At 41.3% G+C, this 12,862-nt stretch overlaps 1 protein-coding gene across 2 annotated transcripts in view; it reads left to right on the plus strand.

The window, feature by feature from the left end:
* ATF7IP (activating transcription factor 7 interacting protein) overlaps positions 1–12,862 on the plus strand; it is a 122,434-nt gene that overhangs the window by 78,223 nt on the left and 31,349 nt on the right. For both annotated transcript variants that reach the window (XM_008579094.1, XM_008579096.1), the window contains exons 7-9: positions 2,196–2,269; positions 3,056–3,144; positions 5,475–6,113. In XM_008579094.1, the coding sequence (XP_008577316.1) occupies positions 2,196–2,269; positions 3,056–3,144; positions 5,475–6,113 (802 nt within the window). The remainder of the gene's footprint in view (positions 1–2,195; positions 2,270–3,055; positions 3,145–5,474; positions 6,114–12,862) is intronic.

Genomic DNA, 12,862 nt, shown 5'->3' on the forward strand with positions numbered 1-12,862 from the left:
TTCTTTAGCTCCAGAATTTGACTTTTTAAAAATAATTTCTGTTTCTTTATTGATATTTTATTCATGCATCCTTTTCCTGTTTTCCTGAGTTTGCTTTAGTGTGCTGTCTGTGTTCTCTTTTACCTCATTGAGCATCTTAATGACAATTATTTTGAATTCTTTGTCAGGTAATGCATAGATCTTCATTTCCTTAGAGTTAGTTTCTGGAGATTTATTTGTTTGATTGGGCCATATTTTCCTATTTCTTTGTATGCCTTGTCGAAATTTGGCATTTTGTTGAAATTTGGGCATTTGAAAAAACAATCACTTTTCCCTGTCTTAATGGACTGCATTTGTGTAGAGAAAGGCCTTTACCAGTCAGCCTGACTAGAGATTCCATGGGCCTCTAAAACCTTATTTGGAGATGTGTCTTTGGGCTTTTGTTTGTAATCTGTCATCTGAAGAGGTTTGTGTTTCTACTCCGGAACTACTCCTGGTGTCTGTCTTTGGTATTACTGCCTCTGGTGCTGTAGCAAGCTGTTGTATTGGTGCTCACCCTGTTGTCTGTCTGTGTTACTGCAATCTTTAGTGCTATAGCAAGAAGAGGGTCTTGCCTTTAGTCTCTGAGGCCTCCAGGCATCCAAAGTGTGCCACTGTCACATTCTGTGCCCCTAGTCAGGCCTTCAAGCTCGGTGAGACAAAAACTAGTCCCTTGGGCATCCTTGTGAAAAGTTCCACCCTTCTCTTTCCTTACTGATGGAGAATCCTTGATTGCACTGTGCTGTGCTGGAAGTTTAATGGGGAATGGCAGGTAAGTGTAACATACTTCCTTCCCATTCCAGCGTACCTCTTTTTAGTCTTGTGCTCACCCGGAGTGCTGTAACCTTTCAACTAGTTTCTGGAATTTTCACAAAAGCAATCTGCTCTTTATATTGTTAAGTTGTTGTTTCTTTAGGGGAAGGAGGGTCTGGGGATTCCCATTCCATCATGTGGCTGATTTCACCACACCACGGTTTTTAAAGTCTTCCATCAAATGACTTCATTTGGGGTCTAAGCCAGTTGCTTTATTTATTCTGTATGCTTTTATTCTTTTTTCTGTTTTTCTCCATGAAGCATTTTTTTCCCTTTTTCTTAGCTATTTGAGTGTAATAATTACTCAAAGATCTGCTTGAAGATGCATTCCTTTCCCTTCCAATTTTTCTTTTTTTAAACTTTTTCTATTGGTACTACACTGTTATTTTAATTTGCTTTACAGTTTTATTAACATGTGTTTGTCTTAGACAACCAGATTTTAAGTACCTTTATGGCAGATTATCTTAATTGCTGCCTCTATACACGTACCTAATACAGTGCTGTAGTGGTAGGTTAAAATTATTCTTTTATCTTATACAAATTAGGAAGATGTATTTGTTGTTGAGAAAAGAAGAGTAATTAGTGATACCTGCTTGATGTAATTCTAAGCACATATCACCTTTGGTTAAGTATACATTATTCTTACATTCAGTTTAGTCTTGAGTGGAGTTACTTTATTCTTCTCATTTTAAGAAATAAATGTCATTAATGATGGAGGCCTAAATAGTGTTAATTAATATATAGGTGTTAGAATTTCATTTCCGTATTCCCTGGTTTGGGGGAAAAGGCTGAAATAAGTTGTTTCTGAAGCTTAGAATTGTGACATCTTTTTATAAAATTATTTAAGTCACATAGTGACAGGTATTATTTTTTTAAAACAAAATTTTAAAAATAATTTTGATTTGAGGAATTTTATGACCTTGGATACCACTTACCTTGTTTGTTGAATTTCCAATGCAAATATGATGGCTTGCTACACCTGCTGTATAGTAGGCATTCACTAGCTATTTATTGAATGAGTGAGTCTAGTTGTTCTTTAGATTTATAATGTTAATTTTTGTTGAACCCTTACAGTATGTGAGCCATTTTCACATTCTTTATTTTGTTTCATCCTCACAAAGACACTGAGATATAAGAATTACTATATTCATCTTTCAAATGATAAACAGTTGTCTTCAACAGAATAAATGATTTGCTTAGGATATAACTAACAAGTGGCAACACCTAGATTCAAATTCTTGTCTCAATTAGTTATGTTTTCTACTATTTTATAGAAATAACAGATCATATATTGACAAAGCATTTAAAGGTCTTACTTTTCTTAAAGATTCCCTGTATGTTGGGTTTTGTATTTTTCTCCCCAGAATCCACCAAACCCACCTATATCACCAGGAAAGACTGCCAATGATGTCAACAGCAATAATAATATACCCTACAGGTGAGAATTATAAATAGTCTGTTTGATACTCATATTTCTCTTCATATCACACAAATCTTTCATCTTTTACTATAGTCTGTCTAGGGTTTTGTTTTGTTTTTTTTTAATTTGGCTGGTTCCAAACCTGTGAGCTTGGTGTTATAAGGCTGCATTCTAACCAACTGAGCTAAGCAGCCAGCGACCCCCTCCTTTTTTTTTAAACCTTTTTTTGGTCTAGTTTTTATTAGTCTAGTTTTATATAGTTACTGTGTAGTCTGTTTAGAAAACAAGGTTCTGATTTTCTTTATTTGATAGAAAAATCTTGGAATGTATCGTATGTATTTATGTAGAGATAAGTATTTGGTATACTAGAATGAGTATATTTTCTTTCTCTGCTTTTTTATGGATATTACTTTTGCTAATTTATTTTAGAAGGCTTTCTTTGGCCACTACATATTTCTTTAACTACTTGTTAAAAATAGTATTCTCTCAAATAATGGAGAAATGCTTTGGTCAGTGGTTAGACAGACTAATGTCTGTGTATATTAGGACCTGTATTTGGTCTTCAAGTTAAGTGTTAATGATATTAGAATATAAGAGGAAGACTATTCCTTCATGTAGTAGACACCAACATTTAGAAGTCTGTGTGCCAGCTGTGCATCAGTGCATTTGCTTGTGGTTTAGGGTTGTAATATCCAAATCTAGCTACCCCTTTTCCCCTATTGGCCACTGCTTTTTCTGTACATCAGTTGGTGTCTCCCAGAGTGGCATATCCATTGAGTATTTGTGTGTATGTATATTTTGTAGAAATGCAGGCACAGTGAGACAGATGCTGGAGTCCAAAAGAAATGTAAGCGAGAGTGCACCACCATCCTTTCAAACTCCTGTGAATACAGGTAATATTTTTTTAACACTGAAATACATTTTCTTAGGATTTGAAGGCTTTGTTCTGTTTTCTTATGTTCTTTTGGCGTTGAAATAGACAGAACTAGGCACATTGATTTAAGTACAAAATTTTATTAAAAAATCAGGATCATAGATAAGTGTGCATGAAAACATATATATTAAAATCTCTTGAGTAGTAGTTCTCCAACATTTCATATCCCTTTACAGTCTTAAAAAATTATTAAGAATCCCAAAGGATTTTTGTTCATTGGGTAATATCAATCGATATTTACTTTCAATAGAAATTAAAACAAATATTTTAAATGTTTATTCATTTAAAAATAATCATAAATCCATACAAAGAACATTTTTTAAACAACAAATAACTATCTTTTCCAAGCTTAAAAATATCAGTGAAAAAAGTGTTATCGTATTATATTTTCACAAATCTCTTTAATGTTTTACTTAAAATGTTAAGACAGCTTAAGATAGCTGGATTCTTATATCTAGATCTGCTTTCAGTATGTTGATTTGGCTGAAATATGTGAAGAAAATGCAGCTTCATACAAATATATAGGTGGACAAGGGCTAGATAATAATGGCTATTCTTTGGTACCATCAAATCATAGTTTCTTTAAGGTTAGTTGCAAAGCGGACTCTGAAACACTACCAATGAACTTTTCTAATTCTTTCATTACAGTTAATTCATCTGTCTTGCACTTGGATGGATCTTTCGCTAATATTATTCATTGATCATTTGAAAAATATTCACTGGGTTATGCAAATCTTCCAAATGTTGACACATTTCACTAATAAATATTTTTTTAAAAATTACATTCACTATTTCCACTCTCAATTCTTCTCAGAAAAATCTTAAAGCATTTGGGAAGCTGTCATGCTCCCAATGACAGAAGTTTTTTCTAAAGTTTCAATTTTTCTTTTTAAAGCTTGAATTTTATTATTGCCAATAAATGTCAGGTATTTTTCTTTCAAGTAACTACCTTGCTTGGTTTATTTTCAAGAAAAGGTGTGCAGAATACCCAAATGTGAATAATCACAGTATGTCCGTAGCCATTCGTTCAAGTAAAAATGGTCATTCATGAAAAAGGCTGATAGTTTAGCTTACAACTTAATTGCACAAGCACCTTTCCTTGAGTCAATCATCCTACTTTGGGATGCAGTACTAATGTTTTATATGTACTACCTATTTCTTCACAGAATATTAAGAACCTTTGCTTAAAGGTTGAGATATAATAAAATTAGTAGTTGTTACAGCTTCATCCTGTGTAATCTTAAGTGAAACTGACTTTGTTTTTTACTGTAAGCATGTGATGATGAAGAGTGCAGACAGTTGTGAACCACTACATTGCCTTGATATTTTGTGCTAAGGCATCAGAAGTTTTACTCACTGTTGCTTTTGCTCCATCAGTACGAATGTCTACATAGTGAAAAAGTCAAATAATTTCTCATTATTGTTATGAAAATAGTTTTGACATTGCAAACTCCCTGAAAGGGTCTCAGGAAACCCCGGGTGTTCTCCTGGATCACACTTTGGGAATTGCTGCTCTAGTGTTCTTGTGATTTTGGAAAGACCGTAAATCAATGAGAAAGGAATTTGGTCATGTATTTCAAACCTGTTCCAGTGAGAATGAACACTAATAGTTGAATCAAAATTACTACAAAACTGGAAATGACCAGCATTTTTATTCTCTCCGCTCTTTAGAATATGTTCGCTCATTTGTTAATTCATCTTTGCTCTTTACTCAGTGCTATTTTTCGTATCATATAATGTCAATAGAGTATCAACAGAGGGAGCCTCCCCTCATTAGTTCCTCTCCCAGGGAATTCAATAAAATTTAACCCACAAATACAGGATTCACATCGTAAAATGATAAAGTATGATGACTAAGTTTTCCTATTATTCGTTGATGGTTATGACTCTTTCCAGATTTACTATTTGGATTTATATATTGCTGGTGTTGTAAGGTATTTATAATGTTCGTGTAGTTTCAAAAATATCTATACATTTTTAGTTGTTTTCCTAGTTAGTTATTCTGAAGTGATTATAGTAATTTTCAGAGACAGCTTTGATACTGAGATAGCAGTCCTCCACAGTAATCGTAAATCATGTACTGTTTTCAGAATATACCTAGCAAACATACATGCAAAAAGGCTTCTAAATTTAATTCTAAAAATTTCCAGAATTTAAACTGGAAAAAAATTTATTATGAAAGACTTTACTGTACCTAATGTACTATATTAAATTTGTATGTGTCGTTATTATTCTAGCTGATATATTAAGATAGCCTTTTAAACTGAGACTTCTGTTTTCTTTCTGTAGTATCATCAACCAGTCTTGTCACTCCTCCAGCAGTTGTCAGTAGTCAACCTAAATTGCAGTCTCCAGCAACTTCGGGTTCTCTGACAGCAACGTCAGTTCTTCCTGCACCCAACACAGCTACAGTAGTTGCTACTACTCAGGTGCCTACTGGAAATCCCCAACCTACAATCTCTTTACAACCTTTGCCAGTGATTTTGCATGTACCTGTTGCAGTATCTTCCCAGCCTCAGCTACTACAGAGCCATCCAGGGACTTTAGTGACCAATCAACCATCTGGCAACGTTGAATTCATTTCTGTGCAAAGCCCGCCTACAGTGAGTGGTCTTACCAAAAATCCGGTGTCCTTGCCATCCTTGCCAAATCCCACTAAACCAAGCAACGTTCCTTCTGTGCCCAGTTCTAGTATTCAAAGGAACTCTCCTGCCAGTGCTGCACCATTAGGAACAACACTTGCTGTACAGGCTGTTCCAACAGCACACTCTATTGTACAAGCTACAAGGACTTCTTTACCCACAGTAGGCCCATCAGGACTGTATAGTCCACCAACTAATCGAGGTCCTATACAGATGAAAATTCCAATTTCTGCTTTTAGTACTTCATCTCCTGCAGAACAGAGCAGCACTACTACCCCAAGGATTGGTAAGTCACCATGTAGGTGTAATAATAAAAATGCAATGTATTAATGGCCTTTTAATGACTGCACTTTTTTTTTTGGAAGTGGCTAGCATTATTGGAAGAACAGAGTAAATAGAATTCCTTGAGATTATTTTTAGTAATTTTTTAGATATCTAAGAGAAATTATGTTGTTAAAATGGGGCCTGAGAGGGGGCTTATTTTGAATGAAAAGTTGGCATTTTAATTTTATTTTTTAGTAATTTTTCTAGTTGTGGTGAATTTTTGATTAAGGCTTTGTAGCATTAAGAATTACTTTTTTTTTTAAAAAAAAAGATGACCGGTAAGGGGATCTTAACCCTTGACTTGGTGTTGTCAGCACCACGCTCAGCCAGTGAGCGAACCGGCCATCCCTATATGGGATCCGAACCTGGGGCCTTGGTGTTATCAGCACCACACTCTCCCGAGTGAGCCACGGGCCGGCCCAAGAATTACTTTTATGATAGATATATTTGACAGGAATATCTGAATAGAACAATTGTATTTCATAATATCAGATTGACATAATATATGCTTATAAGAGAAAAATAAAAACCATACCCATGGTTTTCCCTACCCATTTGGGAAAATCCTTTGTCATTCATCAACCACATCTCCCAAATTTGAACAGTTTAAAAATAGGTTCTTCCCTCTCTCATTTACCATAGAATAATCAATTCCTTCTTATTTTTTCTAAATTTTCCCATATGATATATGATTATGTTTGTATTTTACGTGGAAGTATTGCAAAAGGAGAACTTGATTGTACCTGTGTTTAAAATCTGCAAAATTCTGTGTCTTTCTTGTTCCTAGAAAGCATACATCTTCTGTGCATTCTCGAACTTGCTTAGTCTTCATTTCTTGTTTGTGTGTGTGTGTGTGTGTGTGTGTGTGTGTGTGTGTGTGTGTGTGTGTCCGGTAAGGGGATCGCAACCCTTGGCTTGCTGTCGCCCGCACTGCGCTCAGCCAGTGAGTGCACCGGCCATCCCTATATAGGATCCGAACCTGCGGCGGGAGCGCCCCTGTCCTCCCAAGCGCCACACTCTCCCTAGTGTGCCATGGGGCCAGCCCTAGTCTTCATTTCTAACTTTACATTTATCTCTATTACTTTTGGAAATGTAGTCAAGAATGGGTAGATATCATGGGGTATGGTGAAATGGCTACAGTATCTTTCTTACTGATGTAGTAAGTGAAGTATGAAAAACAGATTGTAAAGTGCAAAATTAAATTTTTATACGTGAGCTAAACAAGCCTTGCTTTCTATTTGTCATATAGCCATTAGTAGTGTACTTACTCTTTAACTATGTTTTCTCATATAAAATAGTGATGCTGGGGCTGGCCCGGTGGCGCACTGCTACAGTGCGCCGCATGGGAGTGTGGTGGCGCTCCCGCCGAGGGTTCAGATCCCACATACAGACCGGTTCCTGCTCACTGGCTGAGCGAGGTGTGGGAGCAACACCGAGGGTTGCGATCCCTTTGCCGGTCCCGGTCTGGTACGGGCGTGACACTGAGGGTTGCAATCCGTTGCCGGACACGAAAAAAGACAAAAAAAAAAAAAAATAGTGATGCTGTTTCACAGAGTTGTCAAGAACGTAAATGAGTGGCAAATCAAAATTAATATTGAGTTAAAGCTGAGTATTACCCTTATACAATAAACATCTGGGATATAAGAGCAAACTGACCTTTTACATGAAAATACAACTATTATTAATAGTATTTACATTGCACAGGGACAATGTTTCTTAGCATTTTCTGCTACAACATTATTCCTTAGAAACTCTTGTATTCAGCACTAAAAGAGATGCTTACTTTTAACTGAAGTCAGCGACAAGGAAGATTTTGGGGGATACTTCATCTCTAATTTCTTTTCCTTTTAATTCCTAGTATTTTTTAATATGTCATATGATTTACGATGGACTTTGTTTTATGCGGTTTTGGATTTTTTTCAGTTTATGATATTTTAAGGCAAAATTGACAATTGTTTTTAATTCATGGTCACAAGATGAGCTATGTTCCTAAATATAGAACTTTTCCTGAAAGACCGTGGCCTGAAAAGAATATTTTGTTTAATGTTGTGAATGGACATACCCTAAACATTTCTACAAATATTAGAATTATAATTCCATTATTCTGTTCCTTAAAGTTTTTGTGAGCATTTAATAACACAAAAAGGGCATTTCCCAGAAAAAAAAAATTAAATTAAATTAAAAAAAGGACTATTTCCCAAAATTATCTAGCTGATGCACTCTTTAGTCTTAAGTGTCATTGTGTTTTGTGTTTATTTGGCTGTTCTTAATTTTTTTGTATATAAAATTGATAGTTTTCACAGTCATAGTACAGCATTCTACCTTTGAGATAATATGAAACATAAAATCTTACATTTTAACATGTATATTTAACACATTTATGTGTACTTTAATATACTAAGAATATAAATTATGCTAAGGAGATCTTTATTTCAAGTTTTATTTGGAATGCTTACCAACATTTTATTTATTTTATTTTTTTAAATTTATTTTATTTATTGAATCAAAATCGATTATACATATTTTTGGGGTCGAACATTGAGATACGTTGATCAAATCAATGTTACTATCATATATATTGTTACAAATTGTAATTATTCTTTATGCCCCTTGTCCAATCTCTCCCCTTCCTCCATTCCTTCCCCCTCCCCCCTCTAATTGCCCTAGATTTCTTTTCTTCTGAAAGAATAATGGTTACTCTGTTAACTTGTTGCCTAGATGATCTGTCCAATGCTGAGAGATGTCATCAGGTCCCCCAATATTATCATAGAGCAGATGCTTCTTCTGTCACTCTGAAATGGGTTTTGTGGAAAGAGACATCCTCTTCTTTTCTTTGTCTCTGCTGGTGACTCTTCTTGTGTGAATGAACTCCAGCGGTTGGCGGCCCATCTGCGTGGTGGTTGTGGCATCTAGCCACTTTTGCAGCAGCCATGGTTACTGTAGTGGCTGTGGTGGTGCTGTTTTCGGCATGCTCCTTGGCACTGGTGGTATGTCTGGTTGTGGGGTGTGTTTGGTCCCCTTCTCCATGCCTCTGGTCCCTGGGCGCCATGTAGCTGGTTGTGGGAGAGGGGTCCAGTCCCCTTCTCCATGTCCCAGGTCCCTGGGTGGGCCCCAGGGTACTGGCGCAGTGTGCCTGGTTGTGGGAGGAGGGTCCGGTCCCTTTCTCCATGCCTCGGGTACCCAGCTGGGCCCCGAGGTGCTGGCGTTTTGTGCCTGGTGTGGGAGGAGGGTCCAGTCCCCTTCCGCATGCTTCTGGGCCGGACGGGCCCTGAGGTCCTGGCATGTTGTCCCTGGTTGTTGGAGAGAGGTCCAGTCCCCTTCTCCTTGCCTCAGGTCCCTGGTTGGGCCCTGAGGTGCTGGTATGGTGTGCCTTGTTGTGGGAGGAGGGTCTGGTTCCTGGTTCCATGCCTTGGGTCACTGGGTGGGACCCAAGGGGCTGGCTCAGTGTGCCTGGTTGTGGGAGAGAGGTCCGGTCCCCTCCATGCCCTGGGTCCCTGGGTGGGGCCCAAGGTGCTGGCATGGTGTTCCTGGCTGTGGGAGAGAGGTCCAGTCCCCTTCTCCATGCCTCAGGTCCCAGGGTGGGCCCTGAAGCACTGGCTCAGAGTGCCTGGTTGTGCGAGAGAGGTCCATCCCCTTTCTCCTTACCTCGGGTCCCCGGGCAGGCCCCAAGGTGCTGGCTCAGTGTGCCTGGTTGTGGGAGAGAGGTCCAGTCCCCTTCTACATGCCCTGGGTCCCTGGACGGGGCCCAAGGTGCTGGCATGCTGTGCCTAGCTGTGGGAGAGAGGTCCAGTCCCCTTCTCCATGCCTCAGGTCCCAGGGTGGGCCCTGAAGCACTGGCTCAGAGTGCCTGGTTGTGGGAGAGAGGTCCATTCCCTTTCTCCTTACCTCGGGTCCCCGGGCAGGCCCCAAGGTGCTGGCATGGTGTGCCTGGTTGTGGAAGAGCGGTCCAGTCCCCTTCTCCTTGCCTTGGGTCCCCAGGCAGGCCCCAAGGTACTGGCTCAGTGTGCCTGGTTGTGGGAGAGAGGTCCGGTCCCCTTCTCTATGCCCTGGGTCCCTGGGCGGGGCCCAAGGTGCTGGCATGTTGTGCCTGGTTGTCGGAGAGAGGTCCAGTCCCCTTCTCCATGCCCTGGGTCCCTGTGCGGGGCCCAAGGTGCTGGCATGGTGTGCCTGGCTGTGGGAGAGAGGTCCAGTCCCCTTCTCCATGCCTTGGGTCCCCAGGTGGGCCCTGAAGCACTGGCGTGGTGTGCCTGGTTGTGGGAGTGAGGACCATTCCCCTTGTCCTTGCTCCGGGTCCCCAGGTGGGCCCTGAGTTGCTGGCATGTTGTGCCTGGTTGTGGGAGAGAGGTCCAGTCCTCACTCTATACCCTGGGTCCTTGGGTGGGCCCCAAGGCGCTGGCTCAGTGTGCCTGGTTCTGGGAGAGAGGTCTGGTCCCCTTCTCCATGCCCTGGGTCCCTGGGCTGGGCCCTGAAGCACTGGCGTGGTGTGCCTGGTTGCCTGGTTGAGGGAGAGCGGTCCAGTCCCCTTCTCCTTGCCTTGGGTCCCTGGGTAGGCCCCAAGGTGCTGGCGTGGTGTGCCTGGTTGTGGGAGGAGGGATCCAGTCCCCTTCTCCATGCCTTGGGTCCCCACGTGGGCCCTGAAGCTCTGGCATGGTGTGCCTGGTTGTGGGAGAGAGGTCCGGTCCCCTTCTCCTTGCCCCGGGTCCCTGGGTGGGCTCCAAGGTGCTGGCATGTTGTGCCTGGTTGTGGGAGAGAGGTCCGGTCCCCTTCTCCATGCCTGGGTCCCTGTGCGGGGCCCAAGGTGCTGGCATGGTGTGCCTGGTTGTGGGAGAGCGGTCTAGTCCCCTTCTCCATGCCTCGGTTCCCCAGGCGGGCCCTGAAGCACTGGCTCAGTGTGCCTGGTTGTGGGAGAGAGGTCTGTTCCCCTTCTCCTTGCCTTGGGTCCCCGGGCAGACCCCAAGGTGCTGGCGTGGTGTACCTAGTTGTGGGAGGGGGGGGGTCTAGTCCCCTTCTCCATGCTTCAGGTCCCCAGGCTGGCCCTGAGGCACCGGCGCAGTTTGCCTGGAAGTGGGAGTGGGGTCTGGTCCCCAGATCCAAGCCTCTAGTTCCCAGGCAGGCCCTGAGGTGCTGGTGGTGTGCCTGGGCCGGAACTAATTTTTTGTCCTTTGCTTCTAACACAGGGGAACTTTCTGTGGGAACCAGTACTTGAGCTGTGTGGTTGTTTAAATTGCTACTTTGCTGCTGTTTCCCTAGGGAAGGCTTTTTGTGCAGCTCAGGGTTAATGGTTGATCTTATAGGTACTTCTGGCTCTCCAGAGACCCAGTGGATCTCTGTTGTGTAGAAACTCTGATCTGGGCCTGAGTTTTTTCATCAAACTGCACCCCATGTTTGCTGCTGTTTCCCTAGGGAAGGCTTTTTGTACAGCTCAGGGTTTAATGGTTGACCTTATAGGTACTTCTGGCTCTCCAGAGACCCAGTGGATCTGTGTTCTGTGGAATCTCTGATCTGGGCCTGAGTTTTTTCATCAAACTGTACCCTATGTAATTCTGCTTTCCTGAGGAGTCTCCTCTGAGTGGTCCTGTGCTGATTGGGGGTAGATCAGCTGTCCTTGCTGTGTCCCAGTATTCTCCTGGTGGGCACGTCACCCCCACCGCCCGTGCTGCAAACACTTCCCATGGGACCGGCCCTGCTCCGGTCCCTTGCAATGACTCACCAGCCTCTGAGTGGTTCCCTTTTTACAGTTGTTCTGGCTCCTCGCTCCTGCGTGGGTCCACGTGAACCCTATTAGTGGTCTTGCTGTCCTGGAGGCCGCCAAGTCCCTCTTCTCCCCTGCCTCCTCCAAGTAACTCCATCTGAAGGGCACAGCTGAGACTTCTGCCGGCTCCTGCTCCATGCGCTCAGCAGCTCCAGCATTAAAGCAGCCGCGGCCTCATGCTCAGAGCAGCTTTTTCTTTTTCTCATCATAGTTTCTCCCGCGTTCATGAACTCTGTAGGTCTCTCCTCCTCTTCCCCTGAGCTCCAGAGGCCCGGGCTTGGCTGATGTTACATTTTTATAGTTGTAAATTTGGTTGATTTGTGGGAGAGAGTGACGCTGTGGACTGTCTATTCCACCATATTGATTGGATCCCATCCCAACATTTTAAAATTAATTATTAGATATTAACAGTGAATGTGAATTTTATAATATTAATTGGAATGAGATCATATTAGAATGCATGTTCTTTAATCATGCATAATTTCAGGGTTGCCAGAAATGATATTAAAGTAGGAATTTGGCTGTTTAGTCTTCTTAAAAACCTAAGCTGAAGCCAAATAGCAGATTTTGGCTGAATATGAAGTTGAAGCCAAAAGTTAATACATCCCTATTGTGATAAATTAATTAGGTTATATAATTAAAACTTTCTAAGTCCTATACTTATGTAGGTATTATTTACTTAAGAACATATGCTGTATAATTAGACTGTATGCAGTCATATATGCAGTTGGCCCTTCATATCTATATGGGTTCTGCATCTGTGGATTCAACCAACCTCAGATCAAAAATATTTAAAAATATATTGCATCTGTACTGAACATGTTTGTTATTTCCTAAACATTACAATATAACAAGTATTTACATAGCAGTATGCCATTTTATGTCAGGGATTTGGGCATCAGCACATTTTAATACCTGAGGGAGGTCCTGGAAGTACTCCCTGCAGAAACCAAGGGATG

Source organism: Galeopterus variegatus, unplaced genomic scaffold (genome assembly GCF_000696425.1).
Source record: "Galeopterus variegatus unplaced genomic scaffold, G_variegatus-3.0.2 Scaffold1807, whole genome shotgun sequence".
NCBI classification, from domain to species: Eukaryota; Metazoa; Chordata; class Mammalia; order Dermoptera; family Cynocephalidae; genus Galeopterus; species Galeopterus variegatus.